This window comes from Panthera uncia, chromosome A2 (assembly GCF_023721935.1).
Source record: "Panthera uncia isolate 11264 chromosome A2, Puncia_PCG_1.0, whole genome shotgun sequence".
In the NCBI taxonomy this organism is placed as follows: Eukaryota; Metazoa; Chordata; class Mammalia; order Carnivora; family Felidae; genus Panthera; species Panthera uncia.
The window spans coordinates 73,314,154-73,333,016 of NC_064816.1; the positions used below are offsets into that span (position 1 = coordinate 73,314,154).

An 18,863-nucleotide genomic window follows, 5' to 3' on the forward strand; every position below is an offset into this window, starting at 1 on the left:
TTCGTGAGTTTGAGCCCCACATCAGGCTCTGTGCTAATAGCAAGGAGCCTGCATGGGATTCTCTCTCTCTCTCTCTCTCTCTCTCTCTCTCTCTCTGCCCATCCCCCACTTATGCTCTCTCTCTTACTCTCAAAATAAGTAAACTTAAAAAAAAAAAAAAGATGACCTCCAGTTTTCTACATCGAGTACATTGGCAGATGGTGACATTATTTCCTACCAATAGGAAAGGAAAGTGGGTTTCAGGTGTGTTGGTTTGCAGTGCCTGTGGGACAACCAATAAGCCTGTCTGTGCAGATCTAGAGCCCATAATTGAGATGTGGGCAAGAGACCTAGATCCAGATGTCAACAATGTATTGATGGTAACCAAAGCAACATCATTGTCAAGGTCACCTAGGAAGGGGATGTGGAGTAAGAAGGGGGCTGATGAGAGAACCTTGAGGATCCCAACATTTAGGGGTGGGTGGGCAGAGAGGTGTTGCATAGGGGAGAGGTAGGAGGAGAAGAGGCAGTGAGGGTGGCCAGGAGACCGTGTTTCGAGAAATTTGACTATCAAGGAATTAGTCAAAGGGCAGGGGGGGGGCAGTGGCAGGAGAAATACATGTGATCAAGGAGGTGATTTTACAAATGGGAGAGATTTAAGCACATTGACATGCCGGTTGAAAGGAAACGCTTAACGAAAGCATAACCTACAGAGAAGTTTCGCAAAGGCTGAGGGCAGAGTGGTAGACACCTCTTCCTAAGGGCTGAGCCAGGAATGGGGCGGGGGAAGTACCTGTGAGCTGAGAGTTTGGGACGCAGGAAGTCGGAGGCTCCATTTTCTCTGTGAAGTAAGAGGAGAAAGAGACAGTGCAGGGAGGGTGAGGATAGAGTTTTGAGGAGTGGAGACGCTGTGAAATAGGCATCCAGGGTTGAGGTTCCACTTGCTGGGGTGTCAAAGGACAGAGAAGGACTGGGGGCGGGGGCCTGGGGGGTGTTGAAAGAGGGTCGAAGTAAAGGATCATGGGAAAGAGGTTCAGAATGGACAAAGGAAGAAGGCCAGGGGAGATACCCAGTTCACTCTTTTAACCTGACCTGGTGAATTAAACCTTAATGTCAATGCTGCTTTTTCTACCAGTTGTTCAGAATGACCAACTTGTGATCAGTTCCACTGTACCAACGTGTTCTCTGCTGCATCATCCAAGCCATTCAAAAACATTTTAGGGGCACCTGGGTGGCCCAGTCAGTTAAGCGTCCGACTTCAGCTCAGGTCATGATCTCGTGGTTTGTGCATTCGCGTCCCGCATCGGGCTCACTGCTGTCGGCGCGGAGCCCGCTTGGGATTCTGTCCCTCTCCCTCTGTCTTTCTACCCCTTCCCCACTTGTACATGCTCGCTCTCTCAAAATAAGTAAGCTTTAAAAAATGTAAATGGTAGTAGGTTATAACTTAGATAAAATCTTCTCAAGAAATATAACTGTATGGCTTTTCTTCACATCAAACTACAGACAAGTCATCTTTGAGAAGACACTTAGAACAATGCACTTGTCCCTCTAACCGCTGTATGGTCTAAGCCAGAAATTCCCAAAATGCATCTGTGAAATATTGGGTTTATGGGATGTTAGTGTTATTTGAATATAGGAGCAAGTGGTTACGTAAGTATGGAAACACAGAGTTTAAGAGTAGCTTTCTTGTAGGACTTCTCAGAGCATTAGTGTGTTAATCTACACTGTGACTCTCCAAGAGGCAGCCAGTTTGATGTAGAACTGTTCATATGTAATTGAAAAGAACAAAACTTTAAAAGGAGAGTTTTGTGGAATTAGAGTTCCCCAGTGACACAATGGGATGCACTGAGCCATAATTTCTGAATTTATCACACGTCGCCTAGTTAAGACTCTTTGAAACCTAAGACAAATTTATTAGCAAGCTAATAATATATTAAGGAGGGTTTAAAAAAAAAGTCCCATTTTCTTTGTCCTAAGTCAATAGATGTGCCTATTTGAAGATTTCTTAAATAAAATGAAAATCTTAAAATCTTGTTTTAAAGTATTTTCTCATAGATCTCATTGTTTTTATAAGTAGAATCTTGAACGGCAGACCATTATGAATGTACGTTTTCCTTTCGTATTATTTCCAAAGCTTAGTCTGATTCCTCAGATCAATTCACTGGAGAATTTCTGCAGCAAGCAGGATTTGGATGAATATCACCTGCACAACTGTGTTGAAATTGCCTTGAAAACAGGACCTCAGATGCTCCCGGGTGCGTGTGAAAGGCTTATAGTGAGCATGTCTGCCAGGCTAAACAATGGGGCAGTAGGTGAGTAGTGGCTTAATGGGCTCTCCCGATGTGCTGCTTTTTGGGACGTGAATGAATGGATTTAATTCATTTTAGCGTCTAGTCCAAACGATCAGTGTCAATACCAATTGCCCAATGATTAGGTACGCAGAGCAGTCTCTTGATGTGTCAGAATCACAACGCACAGTACAGTAAATGTACAAAAAAAGGAGCCTGGCAGTGGCCCTGGGCAGTTCAGTCGGTCAAGCGTCTGACTCTTCATTTCGGCTCAGGTCACGGTCTCTTGGTTTGTGAGATCAAACCCCACGTCGGGCTCTGCGCTGACAGCGCAGAGCCTGCTTAGGATCCTCTCTCTCTCCCTCTCTCTCTGCCCCTCCCCCACTCGTTCTCTACCCCCACCAAATAAATAAAGACAAACATTTAAAAAATTTTTTAAAAATGAAAATTAAAAAGGAACCTTGCAGTAGTGTTGGGATGCTAGATTCCTGGAAGAATGCTCCAAAAATACTTATTCAGAATCCTGGAATTTCAGGGTTGGAAGGAACTCTAAACAACTTCTTTCATCCTGCATCCTTTATTAAACCTTCATTTAATAAACAAGGCTATTGGGGTCCCAAAACACTAGGTAACTTGTCCATTTCACTAAGCTCTAGAGCAGTATTTCTCACCCTTTGCACTTTTGAAATTTGGGGCTGGATAATGCTTTGTTGTGGAGGGGAGGTCGGCATGGAAGGCTGTTCTGTGCATTATGGGATGTTTAGCAGCCTACCTACCTGCTACTCACCTGATACCAGGAGAACCTTCCCCCCAGGTGCAATGTTCAAAAAAGTCTCCAAACTTTGTCATATGTTCCCTGAGGGAGCAAAATCTCCCCCCAGTTGAGAAACACTTGTATAGAGTGAGAGTTGCAATGAAAGCCTGGGGTTCCTGAATTCTGAGCAAAGGCTTTTCCCATTACCCGGCAGGACTCTGCCTTCAGGATGCCTAGTGAAACATATAGAATAAGGGAAATCAAACAAATAGTCCAGCACCAACATGGATCATCAGGAATTGAAGTAATCGGAAATAATAATAATTATACTGGGACTATTATGAAAACAACTTATTTTAAGCCTTTCATTAACTTACTGAGTAACATTTATTGTTAAGATCTGTTTATTACGTAATGTTTACTGAGGACTTCCTACATGCCACACAGTTCTAAAGACTTCACAGGCATTATTGTCTTTGGTCCTTATAATCCCCTGGGGTAGATCCTGTATTCTCCCCATTTAACAGATGAGGGAGTTAAGGATTAGAGAAGTATCTAATGAAAGAGAGGTGAACTAAAGCTCCCACAAGGACCAGGTGCACCCCTGTCACTTCCCGCACCTCTAATTGTCCCCTTTGTCTCCCCACAGCCTGCAATTGTCACCCCCAGGGCTCGGTGGGGCCCAACTGCAGCCGGCTTGGGGGCCAGTGCCAGTGTAAGCCCCACGTGGCCGGGCGCTGCTGTGACAGGTGCTCCACAGGAAGCTACGGTTTAGGACATCATGGCTGTCACCGTACGTAGCAAAAACACCGTGGGGGGAAAGACATGCATGGGCACAACCTTGGAGTTTTGAAGGCAGGAAAACCAGAGGGGGAAATGAAAAGAGGGGGTAGGGGTTGGGAATTTGGCCACACGACTTAGGCTGTCTGTCCGTGTAGATCAAGAGTACAGAAAACTTTTCCATCGTATTTCATTCCTCCATTTGGTGGGTGCCAATGTGTACAGAGCTCCATTAGGAATCGTGAGTGATGATGAAAACATGGCCTGTGATTCTCCCAGTCCAGGGAGGATGTGGGAGCACCAGGAAATGAGTGGGCTGTGCCGACCCAGCTTTAGGATCTGGCACAGACGCCCCGTGGCTGGCCAGGCTAAAACAACGATGACATTGGGAAGTCAAGAAAGGGGACAAGACTGTCACCTAGATATTACCTTCTGTGGTGCTGGGGTCACAAACAGCCATGGAACTCATTCTATAATCTCCCCAACAATCAGGGTTTAGATGGGTCTCTGTCCATACATGGTGACACATTCTCATGGCCGTCATGTTCAGGGTATATAGTCCTCTGTTCATGCTGTAAACCAATAGCGAAAATACTGTTCCCCACAGAAACCTATCATAGGAACCATGTTCCTAAGGTAAAGGAGCATATATTTTCAGTCATGGTTCAGAAAGATAGTGCACCTGCAACTAGCTGTTCAGCACACAGTGCTTAGGTCCGTTATTTCTACCCCCTTCCCCGCTCCCTTTCTTAAAAAAAAAGTGCTTGAGATACACAAAGGGATATACACAAAGGAGCAAACGTGTCTTCCATATCCCATTTTTGTATAGGGAAGATTGGCTCAAAGGATCCACTTTGTCAGAAAGGGATTGAGCCTTTCTGATTGAGCCCAGGAAAAAGAAAAAAATCCAACCATCTTGAGAAAGGTGTCATTTTTAATAATCTTGAAGTTTTGACTCACGTGATAAATGGAAGTTTAGGTCATTAAAAACACATTACTTGTTGGGCGCCTGGGTGGCTCGGTCAGTTAAGCATCCAACTCTTGATTTCAGCTCCAGTCATGATCTCACGGTTCATGAGTTGGAGCCCCACCTTGGGCTCTGCGCTGACAGCACAGAGCCTGCTTGGGATCCTCTGTCTCCTTCTCTCTCTCTTTCAAAAGTAAATAAACAAATGTTAAAAAAAAAAAAAAAAAAAAAAAGCATGTTCCTTGTTCAGGTCCTCTGTATAAATAGTGCTGATGAGACCCAATGGCTCACAGCATCCTGTTCATTGGGTGAATCAGTGAATTATTTAATAAACATTGACCTGGTACTAGGTATATGCCAGGTTCTCAGACTCTTTATTTACCTGATTGGGATGCTACAGTAAGTTCAGGACTACAAAATCAGGACCATAACTCAATTCGCCAGCACACCACGTGCCCCCACCCAACATGTTCTCTTTCTTTCTTTATCTAGCATGTCACTGCCACCCTCAAGGCTCAAAGAGTGCTGTATGTGACCAGATAACGGGACAGTGCGCCTGCCAGGGGGAGGTGGCTGGCCTCCAATGTGATCGGTGCCTGGCAGGCTACTTTGGATTTCCCAACTGCCGCCCTTGCCTTTGTAATGGTTTCGCTGAACTTTGTGATCCAGAGACAGGGTCATGCTTCAATTGCGGGGGTTTTACAACAGGAAGAAACTGTGAAAGGTATGGAATTCAGATGCACTTTGATTTTTAGTTTTGTTTCTTTTGTTCTGGTCTCACAACACTGTCTGAAGGACCGCTGAGTAGATTCTCAATAGTATTTAAGCGTAGAATGATCTCTGGGTGGGGGATGGCCGAAACAGAGTATCAGTCCTGGTGTCCTTCAGAATCTTGTCATGAGATAGACGTTGTCTGATTAAATAAAAGCTAGGCATTTATTTGCCTGACACCTTGCTTTTTATGTCCCTGAAATATGACATGTAAATTAACTGCTACTATATTGAGTTTAATGACAATACCTTGGGACTTTTATATCGAGTTTAATGACTATATCTTGGGACTTTCAATGTAAATTAAAAAAATCACTTCGGGGCGCCTGGGTGGCTCAGTTGGTTGAGCGTCTGACTTCAGTTCAGGTCATGATCTCGCAGTTCGTGAGTTCGAGCCCCACATCGGGCTCTGTGCTGACAGCTCAGAGCCTGGAGCCTGCTTCAGATTCTGTATCTCCCCCTCTCTCTCTGCTCCACCCCTCCTTGTGCTCTGTCTCTCTGTCTTTCAAAAATGAATAAACATAAAAAAAAATTTTAATAAATAAAAATTAAAAACTCACTTCACAGAGCAAGCAAGCATCTTCTAAAATGTTGACTTTTTTTTTTTTTTTTTAATGTAAAATGTTGACTTTTGAGAGTTGCACTGTCCTCAAGCATGGCAAGTCCACATCGGCTAATGTGAGTTTTTCCTGTGAACACTTGGTAAAAAGAAATTGTCTTGACAGGTGCATTGATGGTTACTATGGGGATCCTCCTTCAGGACGCTCCTGCCGTCCTTGCCCGTGTCCGGATGTTCCCTCGAGTAATCAGTATTTTGCTCATTCCTGTTATCAGGATCCTTGGAGCTCAGATGTGATCTGCAATTGTCTTCAAGGTTATGCAGGTACACAGTATAGTTCATGATGGTGTTTTTCTTCCATCCCATACTGCTATCTCAAAAACATGATTCCATGCTTGTAATTTATCTGCCTCGAACAGTTGAGGGGTACCGAATATGAGTTAATAGCAAGAAGACACAATTTGGGGAGTGCCTAGGTAGCTTAGTCGGTTGAACATCTGACCCTTGATTTCAGCTCAGGTCACGATCTCATGGTCCTGGGATTGAGCCTGGCATCCAGCTCCCTGCTGAGTATGGGCTTCAGCTTGGGATTCTCTCTCTCTCTCTCTCTCTCTGCCTCTCTCCTTCTCCCTCCTTCTGCCCCTCTCTCTTGCTCTCTCTCTCTCTAAAAAAAGAAGGCACAATTTAGTACACTGATGCTTTACTGAACAAAGAATTTGAATGTTTCAAAAACCAACGACAATTAAAAGCTCATTCCTCTGAGCTATAACTTTTTAAATAATGTTCTGGAAAACTGACCAAATGAGTTCAAATCAAATTGATTTCTTTCAAATAAAATCATCACATGTTAAGTAAGATACATATGTGATTAAGTAACATGTATGTCTTATACAACATCTAACATAAGCAATTAAAAATTAAGAAATTTTAATCAAATGCTTTCTTTATATAATTCCAACCAATCCATTTGGCTGATATTTCAAAGATATAACTTCTTTTTTTCAGACGTCTTGAAGCACTGATTTGGGCATCGCACAGACACTGTAGAAGTCAATTCAATATTTTTGTCTGTCTCTCTACCAAACATTTTATTTTGAAGAGTTTAAGCATGAGTGTGTGCGTGTGTGTGTGTGTGTGTGTGTGTGTGTGTGATGCAAACAAGGAAAAAAACATAAAAGCCACTTAACTTAATCATATTTTGAAACTATGGTGCCGAAGTTTTCTTCAATGATAATTACCGTGATGATAATAAATTATATGGCTAATTTTGTCTTATTTGCTGCCTATGTCTCTACATGATTCTGATCTCGTCCATGTACATTTTGGCTTGGTTGGTCAGTTTTTAAGAACTCAGGCCATGACTGGCCAACAAGAGAATTCCTAACTAGGATGACCCAAAATGAGGGGAGCAGACCCAGAGTTGAGGCACCTAACTGACTACCATTGCCCGGCGGTTGGAAAGGTAACAGGGATGGTTTCCCCAGACAGCGCTTGATAAAGACACCCTCCAGGGTTCGTACATCAACAAAACCAGTGTCACCATCTTCACTGCTAGACACACATCTCAGGGTGCTGCACGTTCACCTCCAGGACCAGAACAGGGGCTCAGATTAGCTTTGGGTCCCAAGGCGCACTCGGGTCACCCCCATTATATAAGGATCCAGGGATCCCTGTGCCCACCACTCTGTGGTTTTTGAAGAAAGACTAGAATGCACTCTTGCATTCTTCACTAAGGACTTCTTAGTTCTGAACAACCATTTTACTCTCTGAATGGATAAGAAATTAAAATGAATGTTTTGCTTTAATTCACAACACGTTTTCTTCTTCATCTCCAGTGTGTGACCTCCCGTTATCCCTAAAAGCGCCTAATTATTCATTATTCTCTATAACAGTCTCCATCCCCGCTCCCCCAACACACACACACACACACACACACACACACACACACACACACCTCTCTTCTTACTCCCTTTGCCTCTCTCCTTCTTTCAGGTAAGCAGTGTGGCGAATGCTCTGCGGGTTTCTATGGAAATCCCAGAATTTCAGGAGCACCTTGCCGGCCATGTGCGTGCAATAACAACATCGATGTGACTGATCCAGAGTCCTGCAGCCGGGTAACAGGGGAGTGCCTTAGATGTCTGCACGACACTCAGGGACCCAACTGCCAGTTCTGCAAACCGGGTCACTTTGGATCGGCCATCAATCAGACCTGCAGAAGTAAGTCTGCTGGGCTTCCGACAAGGTGGGGGAGGGTGGGGCTATGGCAGTGAAGTGTGGCCCACTGTGTACTGTGCCAGAATCACCTGGGGACTGTGCTGGGATATTAACAGGCAGATTCCTAGACTACCTCCGACCCACTGAATTGAATCTCCAGGAATCTGCCCTGGAACTAGTTCATCCAGTGTCTTTAATGTATAAATTCAAGAATCACTGATGAAGAAGAGGGCAAGGGTTTGATTCTGTGATTTAAAAAAGAAGGGGGGAGGGGCGCCTGGGTGGCTCAGTCGGTTGGGCGTCCGACTTCGGCTCAGGTCATGATCTCGCGGTCCGTGAGTTCGAGCCCCGTGTCGGGCTCTGTGCTGACAGCTTAGAGCCTGGAGCCTATTTCGGATTCTGTGTCTCCCTCTCTCTCTGACCCTCCCCCATTCATGCTCTGTCTCTCTCTATCTCAAAAATAAATAAACGTTAAAACAATTTTTTTTTTAAATAAAAAAGAAGGGGGGGATGCCTAGGTGGCTCAGTCAGTTAAGCATCTGACTTCGGCCCAGGTCATGACCCCGCACTTTGTGGGTTCGAGCCCTGCATCGGGCTCTGTGCTGACAGCTCAGAGCCTGGAGTCTGCTTTGGATTCTGTGTCTCCCTCTATCTCTGCCCCTGCTTATTCTCTCTCTGTGTCCCTGTTTATTCTCTCTCTCTCTCTCTCTCTCTCTCTGAAAAATAAATAAACATTAAAATTTTTTAAAAAACTGCTTGTTTTTAGGAGATATTTAACTGTGTCAGTGGACCCAAGTCAGTTTAATAGACTGTTTATTTTCAGATCATGAATAGCATGAGGAAAAAAGCAAGGTTTTCAGTCATCCTAATTGTGAGCTCTTAGAACACAATTGGCCAAACCACGTGAAATTGCTATTTGGGGAGACCAAAGAGAGTTGAATGGATTCAGCTTACTTAGATTCTTTGATAAATCTGAAATATTGCCAGGTGTTTCTGCCTTGAGCCCTTTGGAGGAATGATGCGTCCAGGTCTGAAAAGCTGTCTGTACGGTTTGTTGAAAGCCAGTGTTACTGCCGAATTTGCCTCCAGCAATGGCTCTGTTGTCCCAGGGTGTTCCTGCCATCCTTCCGGTGTGACTCCTGCTGCGTGTCCCCCTGGTCAGGGAGCTTGCCTCTGTGACCCCAACACTGGCACATGTCCTTGTCTCCCCAACATCACAGGCCAGACCTGTGACCGTTGTGCTGACGGATACTGGAATCTTGTCCCTGGCAGAGGATGTCAGCCATGCAACTGCGACCCCCGGACCTCTCACAGTGGCCACTGTGACCAGGCAAGACATTTGGAACTTACCAGGGTGCTGGAGTGGGAAGTGATGGGGAGACGTGGTTTCCAAATTTGTAAACAATGCTTTCTTTATGGACTGTTGCTAGTTAGTGTTTTTAAACAGGATTGGCCTTCTATGGGGAGAGATGCATTTATCAAGGAATGGAAAGGACTAAAAAAGAGAATGAGGGTCTCAAGGTTAAGTTTTGCCTGCTTCAGTTTTCTCCACACCCCTCTGTGACTGGGGAAGTTTGATTCACACGCAGCGAAATACAGACGACCTTTTCTTTTTCCCTGTATCATATGTATAATCCTAGGGAAGCTCCAAGAAATTGATCGTTGGTCAGAATTATTTATCAGAATGAAAATCAACAGGTGCTTCCAGAGCCCACAGTTCCATTTTCAAAACCTGAGCTGTCGGGACGCCTGGACAGCTCAGTCAGTTGAACATATGACTCTTGGTTTCAGCTCAGGTCGTGATCCCAGGGTCATGGGATCAAGCCCCGCATCAGGCTCTGTGCTGAGCCCGGAGCTTGCTTGTGATTCTCTCTCTGTCTCCCTCTGCCCCTCTACCCCACTCATGCTCTTTCTCTCTCTCTCAATTAAAAAAAATAATAATTAAAAAAACAATTGAGCTGTCGTTCCCTACCCTTCACCAGTTGGTTTACGTATGGGTAAAATAAGATGTCCTCTTTACTTACCAGACCAGCATTAATTGTTCCTGGAGAATGCAGGGTAATACACTAGGAGCAAATCCACATTGCTTAACATGCGATTAATGCTACTTAACTGCACATGTGATCTTTAGTCAATAAAACAATGAGCATACAATTTTTTTAAGTTTATTTAGTGAGACAGAGAGAGAGAGAGAGAGAGATCAAGTGGTGGAGGGGCAGAGAGAGAGAGAGGCAGAGAGAGAATCCCAAGCAGGTTCCACACTGTCAGCATGGAATCCAACGTGGGGCTCAAATTCACGAACCATGAGATCATGACCTGAGCTGAAATCAAAAGGCGGACGCTCAATCGACTGAGCCACCCAGGTACCCTGAGCATGTTTAAAATTAGTATGACATTATCTATTTATGGAAAAAAACTATTCATGTCATGATTAGGGCTTGGGGATTAATATATTCTTTGAGACACTTTTCACATTAATAGAAATTGGAGGGAAGGATGAAACAGTGACAAGAAATTTAGAGTGAACCCACAATATAGGGACCAGGGTATAATTGGAATCAGAATGCCAATTTTAGAAGCTGGAGTTTTCCCAACTAATAATAATCATAATGATAACCATGGCTCATCTCCAATTTCGCCTCTGCTGTTCAACTTATTCAAAGGTCAAGTCTAATGCAAGTAAACCTTTGAAGGGTAGTTCTCATACACAGACTGTGTTTTCCTTTCTCTTTTTTTTTCTTTATCTTTCTCTCCCACCCTCCTGCTCCAACCCACACCCACACACTCACCATGCCCTTTTTTTTCCTTAATAAATTGTTTATTTTAAAATAGATTTACAGAAAGGCCGTGAAGATAGTACAGAGAAGATGTACCCCACACGAGGCTTCCTCTATTTTTAACATCTTACATTAGTATGGTAGATTTACCACAATCAGTGAACTAATATTGATACATTATCATTAACTAATGTCCGTAATTTATGCAGGTTTCCTGAGTTTTATCCCTAACATCCCTTTTCTGTTCCAAGATCCCATCCAGAACATCACATGACACTTAATCGTTCATGTAGCCTCAGCTCCTCTTTGTCGTGATGATTCTCAGGCTCTCCTTATTTTTCTTGAATATAATTTGTCAAATTGGTTTCCAAACAACACCCAGTGCTCATCCCAACAGGTGCCCTCCTCAATGCCCATCACCCACTTTCCCCTCTCCCCCACCCTCCATCGATGAAGCTCTCCTTAGTTTTGATGAGCTTAACAATTTTGAGGAGGATTTTTTAAAATGTCCCTCTATTCAAATTTACCTGGTGTTTTTCTCGTGATTAGACTTGGATTATGAGTTTGAGGATGAGGCCCACGGAGAGAAAATGCGATGCTCATCACATCCTATCAGGACTCGACACTGTGTGCATGTCTTATCACTGTAGACGCAAATCTCGATCACCTGGCTGAAGTAATGTTTGTCATGTTTCTCTGCTGTAAAGTTACTCTTTTTCCTCCTTTCCATACTATGCTCTTTGGAAGAAAGTCACCATGCACTGTCTATGCTTGAGGAGTGGGGAGTTTCATACTCCTGCCTTGAGGGCAGAGTGTCTCCATAAATTACTTGGAATTCTTCTGCACAGGAGATTTATCCATCATCCCCCCTTTCTTCATTTATTATTTTTTAATATCCATATGGAGTCATGGGTATTTATATTATACTTCAAGTTATAATTCAATACTGCTTTATTTTGCTGTTCAGGTTATTCCAGCTTTGGTCATTGGGAGCTATTTCATTTGGTTTCTGCATCCCTTTTACCCCATCATTGTTGGGTTTGGGTTTTTTTTAAGCCCTTTCTGCCTGACAAGATACTCGAAACTCATCTGATGTGTTTCCTGCCCCCATCCTAGAATCAGCCTTTTTTTTTTTTAATTTTTTTAACGTTTTATTTATTTTTGAGACAGAGAGACAGAGCATGAATGGGGGAGGGTCAGAGAGAGAGGGAGACACAGAATCTGAAACAGGCTCCAGCCTCTGAGCTGTCACCACAAGCACAGAGCCTGACGCGGGGCTCGAACTCACGGACAGCGAGATCATGACCTGAGCGGAAGTCAGCCGCCTAACCGACTGAGCCACCCAGGTGCCCCGAGAATCAGCCATTTCTTTAGGGAGTGCTGGTTCCTTTTATTGGAGAGTGGTGATACTCTCCATGATACTAGATGACCACACCTGTCTCATATCCCCCTCCACTCCTCACACCTGCAGCCAGCAATCATGAAACAAAATGGTAGCTCTCCCCATGACTTCTTGGCTTCCTAATTCAAGAGGAACTCCCAATGTTCATGACATCACTGTCTGGCATGCTTCTCAGACCTTTTAGGAAGTATATTTGCAACAGCACTCGACAAAGACCACAGTTCAGTCATGGAGGCTAAGGGAAGCTCAAGGTGAAAGTCAGATGGCATTGGTTTAACCAAAAAGTCCTCTTATGACAAGGGTATTTGGGATTGTCTGGTCCATTGGGGATTCCTTGGGGAAGGTTGCTCTTTAAATTTTTTTTTAGTGTTTATTTATTTTTGAGAGAGAGAGAGACAGCGTGTGAGCAGGGGAGGGGCAGAGAGAGAGGGAGACACAGAATCTGAAGCAGGCTCCAGGCTCCCAGCGGTCAGCGCAGAGCTCGACGTGGGGCTCAAACCCACATACCGCAAGGTCATGACCTGAGCCGAAGTTGGACGAAGTTGGATATATAACCAACTGAGCCACCCAGGCGCCCCGGAAGGTTGCTCTTTAAAATCAGGGAACACTTTTAATGGAGTATAGAAGAGACAGGTAGATATTTCGATTTCCAGCTATTTAAACAACCACTGATAAATGTCTCTATGTCAACCAGTAAAGCATCCCTAGTGCCTTATTACAGAGAGATCCAAATGCGCCATCCAATACTTTCATCAACAGTTTAGATGGAGTTGGAGAAACATGCTTCTCAAATATTATCAAATTTGCAGATATTGCAAAGTGGGATGCCAATGTGATAAAGCCAGAACAAGAGGCAAGATATCCCGACGGGCTGTCCCGTTGGCTGCAAAGAAGAAGATGAAATGTTACCAGGATAAAAGTGAAGTTTTGCAATTGGGTTTTTAAAATCCATTGCATAAATACAGGGTGGGAGTAATAGCTTGGCACCAGCTTGCATGAAAAACATCTGAGGATTTTCGCTCTGTGCTTCAGCTGAGCCAGCAGTGTGGCCAGGCTGCCAAAGAGACAATGTCCATTCAGGCTGGAGTAGTGGGAATGCCAGGCCCAAGTTCAGGGCAGTCATTATCCCACTGTCCCCTGTGCGGGTCAGGCAGCTGTAGGAACATTGCTGTTCTCCCTGAGAACCACGTTTTAAACGTCATATTGACATACAGACTGGTGTGTGTCCAAAGGAAGACGGCCCGGAGAGTGGATAGAACCATTGCTATTCTGTGATGAAGGCTTGAAGGAATTATGGGTAGTCAGCCTGAAGAGAAGAAGCAAATGCAAATTGAGAGCAGCCATCTCTAGCTGGGAGAAGGGCCGTAAGGAGAGGAAGTGGGAGACCGCTTGTTTTGCGCGATTCCGTAAGACAGGACACCGAGTGATGGGAGCAGGTTACGAAGGAACAGATTCTGCGTCAGAAATCGTCGTGTGAGAAATGTGCGAGAAATCTCACTGTGTGAGAAATCATTGTGCAGCAGTTAAGAACAACCAGAAGAATGACAGGCCTCCGGGACAGTAGGCTCCCCATAACTCCTTACATTTGAGCAGAAGCTCATGGGAACCCCAAAGATGGGTAGAAGCTTGGTAGATCCAGCCATTTTATAAATTGAGCGACTTACAGAGTTGTTTAAGCAGATTTATTTGCTCAAGAATAACCTAGGACCGTGACAATAATGATTTGCTTCTGTATTTTTCTACAGTTAATTTTCTAACCTCCTCCATTTTCAGAAAAGCTGGTCAAGGATCCAGTTGGGAGGATGCACAAAAAAAATCAGACCTCTCCCCAAAACACAGTTCATAGCTATCATTAAATGACTGGGGTGCCTGTGTGGCTCAGTTGGTTGAGGGTCCGACTTCGGCTCAGGTCACAATCTCACGGTTTGTGGGTTCGAGCCCCGCATCAGGCTCTGTGCTGACCACTCGGAACCTGGAGCCTGCTTCAGATTCTGTGTCTCCCTCTCTCTCTGCCCCTCCCCCACTCGTGCTCTCTCTTTCTCTCTCTCAAAAATAAATAAACATTAAAATATTTTTTTTAATGATTAAGCCTCAATTGCAAAAAAATGTTGTTTTGTTGAGCAAAACATGAGCCCAGTTGGGAGAAACACCATCGCACATTCCGTAATGGAATCACGATTTGCCAGATTAATTGATGAATGTCAGTCCAGGTCCGTGGCCTCTCTGTGTTAGGAGTGAACTCCCATAACACTGTAAAGGAAAAGAATGCGGACCGTTTCCCATTATGTGTTTTGTTTTCATTTACATCTGTGTATATTTCCCAGTTTGGGGCCACCTGTCCTTGAACAGCTGGAAGCAGGCGGTATATTCAGGGGCCCTGAGCCAAAACACATTAGCTCCTGATCCTTGGTATTGTCGAGGGTGGTTGCTGGCCGTGGGAACCATCATCTTTCCTCTGCCTGTGCACAGCTGTATGTTCTAAATCACTGGAGGGAAAACTGTTTTGTATTAAAATGCATTATTTTTTTTAGATCGCAAAGCTTGTCAATTCCTCACCCATGACTGTTCTCACAGCTTACAGGCCAGTGTCCGTGTAAATTAGGCTATGATGGGAAACACTGCAGTGAGTGCAAGGAAAATTATTATGGTGATCCACTGGGACGATGCCTTCGTAAGTATGGGTAATTCTAAAAACATGAGGACTGTCAACCTGGTCATTCCATGGGTATGCTATGAACCAGCTGAATTTTAAATGTCTTTATTTGATAGAAAATTCACAAACTTTAATCTTAGTTTTGAAAGTAATATTTTTTGTAGCCTTATAAAAATTTTTTTTTTCTCCTGTACTAAAACTTTGTGCTAAGGGCACCTGGGTGGCTCAGTAGGTCGAGCATCCGACTCTTGATTTCGGCTCAGGTCATGATCCCAGGGTCGTGGGATCAAGCCCCGCATCGGCTCCGCACTGAGTGTGGAGCCTGCTTGAGATTCTTTTTCCCTCTGCCCCTCCCCTGCTTGTGCTCTCTTTCTCTCTCTAAAATTAAAAAAAAAAAAAAAAGTAAAAAAGTAAATGAAACTTTAGGCTAGATTAAATGTTAGTCTATATTAAAAGTTGAAGCCTGTATTGCAATTTTTCAGTCACTAAAACAGAACAGACCTCAGAGGTCATGACTTGTAGCCAGTTTTCTGCTATTCGGAAGCATGTTGACAAAAACAGTTTCTCGATGGAAGGATAGGAAGCCAGCAGCCTGTGCGCTTCATAGGAAGCCAGCAGAGGGGGTGTTTCCTCGCCTTGGATCTCATACCTCTGGGTCTTTCAGATACTCACTGATGATTTATTTTAAGATACGCATCGCATGCCTCTAAGTCATGACCAGTAAGGCAAGGCCCCCCCCCCCGCCCCCCCATCTCCCGGAGTTTGTGTTCTAGTGCCCTTTGTCCCTTGTCTTAGCACTGATTGTGGGATTTAGAGCAGCACCATCCCAAGGAACTTTCTGCAGAGATGGAAATGGTCCGGTGGGCACTACCCAGCACAGGAGCCACCAGCCTGTGTGCTGGTGGGTGCTTGCAATGTGGCTGGTGCAAATGAGGGACAGAACTGCGTGTGTCATTCATTTAAATTCCAGTAGCCACCTGTGGTAAGTGGCTACCATATTGGACAGAACAGATTAAAAACAATTTTTTAATGTTTATTTATTTTTGAGAGAGAACAGAGCACGAACGGGGAAGGGGGCAGAAAGAGACGGAGACACAGAATCCGAAACTGGCTCCAGGCTCCGAGCTGTCAGCACAGGCTCCGATGCAGGACTTGAACCCATGAGACATGAGATCATGACCTGAGCCAAAGTCGGATGTTTAACCAACTGAGCCACCCCAGGCGCCCCTGGATGGCACAGATTTAGAATATGTGTTGATTCTAGGAGGAGGGATTTTTGAATCTCTAAAGTCTGCTGTTGAAAGAAGTCAATCCAAATAAATACCGGATGTGGTGGGCTTATCACGTGCACCTCTACATAGCCACACGTGGTAACTCTTTCCTCCTTTCTATTCCTTTATAAACATGCTTTTTTTCTTTAGATTTATTTATTTATTTTGAGAGAGAGAGAGCAGGGGAGAGGCAGAGAGAGCGGGAGAGAAAATCCCAAGCAGGCTCCATGCTGTCAGCCCAGAGCTTGATGTGGGGCTTGATCTCACGAACATGAGATCATGCATGACCTGAGCCAAAATCAAGAGTCGGATGCTTAACCGACTGAGACACCTAGGTGCCCCTATAAATGTGCTTTTGTGACCAAAATAAATTGCCTTTATCTCCTTGCCCCATTCAAATACATATGCTCAGCGGTTTCCCGGTCCCACTTAGTTTTCTAAGTGTAATTGCTACATTAAAAACCAGGGAGGAATTTTGGTTCCTGGAAAATCCATCTAAACCTCTTCCTCTGTGCCCCTCTAATATTTCAATAATCTTATTTTCTGAAAAGATTTCATCTTTTATAGAGAAAACTTTGCAAATGATCAGCTCAGGCCACAGACCACCCCCCCCCCCCCCGACGCTCCTGGGGAAGGGTAGTTTATAAGAGGAACTTGGGCCTCCAGCTGGTGAAGTTGACCTAGTGTTGCCCCCGAGGGGGTTCCTGCTGAGGCCAAAGTGAACGTGCTGGACAGATGGTATCTAGTTAAGGAGCCTAGCATGTTAATCAGCTTTTATTTGTCATTGACATTTTTACTCAGGCTGTAAAATGCATTTTGTAAATTTTTTAAATTATTTTTATTTTTTCAGTGTATTTATCTATTTTTTTGAGAGACGGAGAGAGTGAGCAAGGGAGAGGCAGACAGAGAGAGAATTCCAAGCAAGCTCCGTGCTGCCAGCACAGAGCCCCATGTGGGGTTCGAACTCACGAACTGTGAGATCATGAGCCGAAAACCGAGAGGCCGATGCTTGACCTACTGAGCCACCCAGGTGCCCCAAAAATGCATTTTAAAATCACTTGTTCCTTGCAGTTAGGCTAATGATTCCCTGACCTTTTGGAAATTGCTGTAACTTCCATAGCTCTGTCCCTCCTCCATCTTCCGCCTTTATCAGAAACCTACTCAAATGAAGTACATGCGGCATTAGTTTTGTTTTTTGTGGGTTTTTTTTAACTAAGACAAAATTAATTTTTCCCTTTCTAAAAGGACTTTATTTTTTTTGAGAGCACTTTTAGGTTCATGCCAAAATTGAGAGGAAGGTACAGAGATTTCCCGTATGTCCCCACCACCCCTCCATGCATAGCCTTCCCCATTATCAACATCCCCAAGACAGTGACACATTTGTCACAACTGACGAAACTACAAACCATAACCACCAAAGTCCATAGTTCACTTTACGGTTCACTCTTGGTATTTTCCATCCTGTGCCTTTGGACAAATGTATAAGGACGTGTATCCACCAGTATGGTATCACATGGAATATTTTCACTGCCCTAAAAACCTCTGCCCTCCACCCGTTCTGCTCTCTCCACCCCTCTTCCCACAGCCCATGCCAACCACTAGTCTTTTTACGATCTCCATAGTTTTGCCTTTTCCAGAATGTCTGGTAGTCAGCATCCTACTGTATGTAGCCTTTTCAGATTGATCTATTCCACTAGGTAATATGATGCATTTAAGGTCCCTCCATGTCTTTTCATGGCTGGATAAGCTCGTGTCTTTTTAGCCCTGAAAAATATCCCTTACACCATGGTTCATTTATCTACTCACCTACTGCAGGACATCTTGGTTCCTTCCAAGTTTTGGCAATTATAAACAAAGCTTCTGTAAACACCTGTCTGCAGGTTTTTGTGCAGACGTAAGTTTTCAACTCCTTTGGGTGAATCCGAACGAGCAATATCCCCCCCTTTTTTGAGAATGGACTAATTCACCTTATAGAATGGAAAACAGCATGGGTCCACACACCCAGGCTGGGTTTTACTAAGACAGAGGGTGTTCAGGAGAATTCTGAGAGAGTCTCTGACATGCCTGAGCCACCCGTGGGGGAGTATGTGTCAACCACCAGTAGATCCATGTTACCCGAATTGGTAAAGAAGCCTGAGCATGAACACTTGCACAGTAAAGACGGTCCCTAAGATTTTCCAGATAGAAACCACGAACTAGGGGCGCCTGGGTGGCTCAGTCGGTTAAGCATCCAACTTCAGCCCAGGTCATGGTCTCACGGCTCGTTCGAGCCCTGCATCGGGCTCTGTGCTGATGGCTCGGAGCCTGGACCCTGCTTTGGATTCTGTGTCTCCCTCTCTCTCTGCCCCTCCATAGCTCATGCTCACACTGTCTCTCTCTTTGTCAAAAGTAAATAAACTTTAAAGAAAAGAAAAGAAAAGAAAAGAAAAGAAAAGAAAAGAAAAGAAA

General features: G+C 44.4%; 1 protein-coding gene across 1 annotated transcript in view; it reads left to right on the forward strand.

Annotated features, from left to right (window-relative positions):
* LAMB4 (laminin subunit beta 4) overlaps positions 1–18,863 on the forward strand; it is a 109,419-nt gene that overhangs the window by 60,347 nt on the left and 30,209 nt on the right. Inside the window, exons 20-26 of the mRNA XM_049641329.1 lie at positions 2,114–2,291; positions 3,671–3,814; positions 5,261–5,492; positions 6,265–6,422; positions 8,091–8,315; positions 9,422–9,642; positions 15,066–15,162. Of these exons, the coding sequence (XP_049497286.1) occupies positions 2,114–2,291; positions 3,671–3,814; positions 5,261–5,492; positions 6,265–6,422; positions 8,091–8,315; positions 9,422–9,642; positions 15,066–15,162 (1,255 nt within the window). The remainder of the gene's footprint in view (positions 1–2,113; positions 2,292–3,670; positions 3,815–5,260; positions 5,493–6,264; positions 6,423–8,090; positions 8,316–9,421; positions 9,643–15,065; positions 15,163–18,863) is intronic.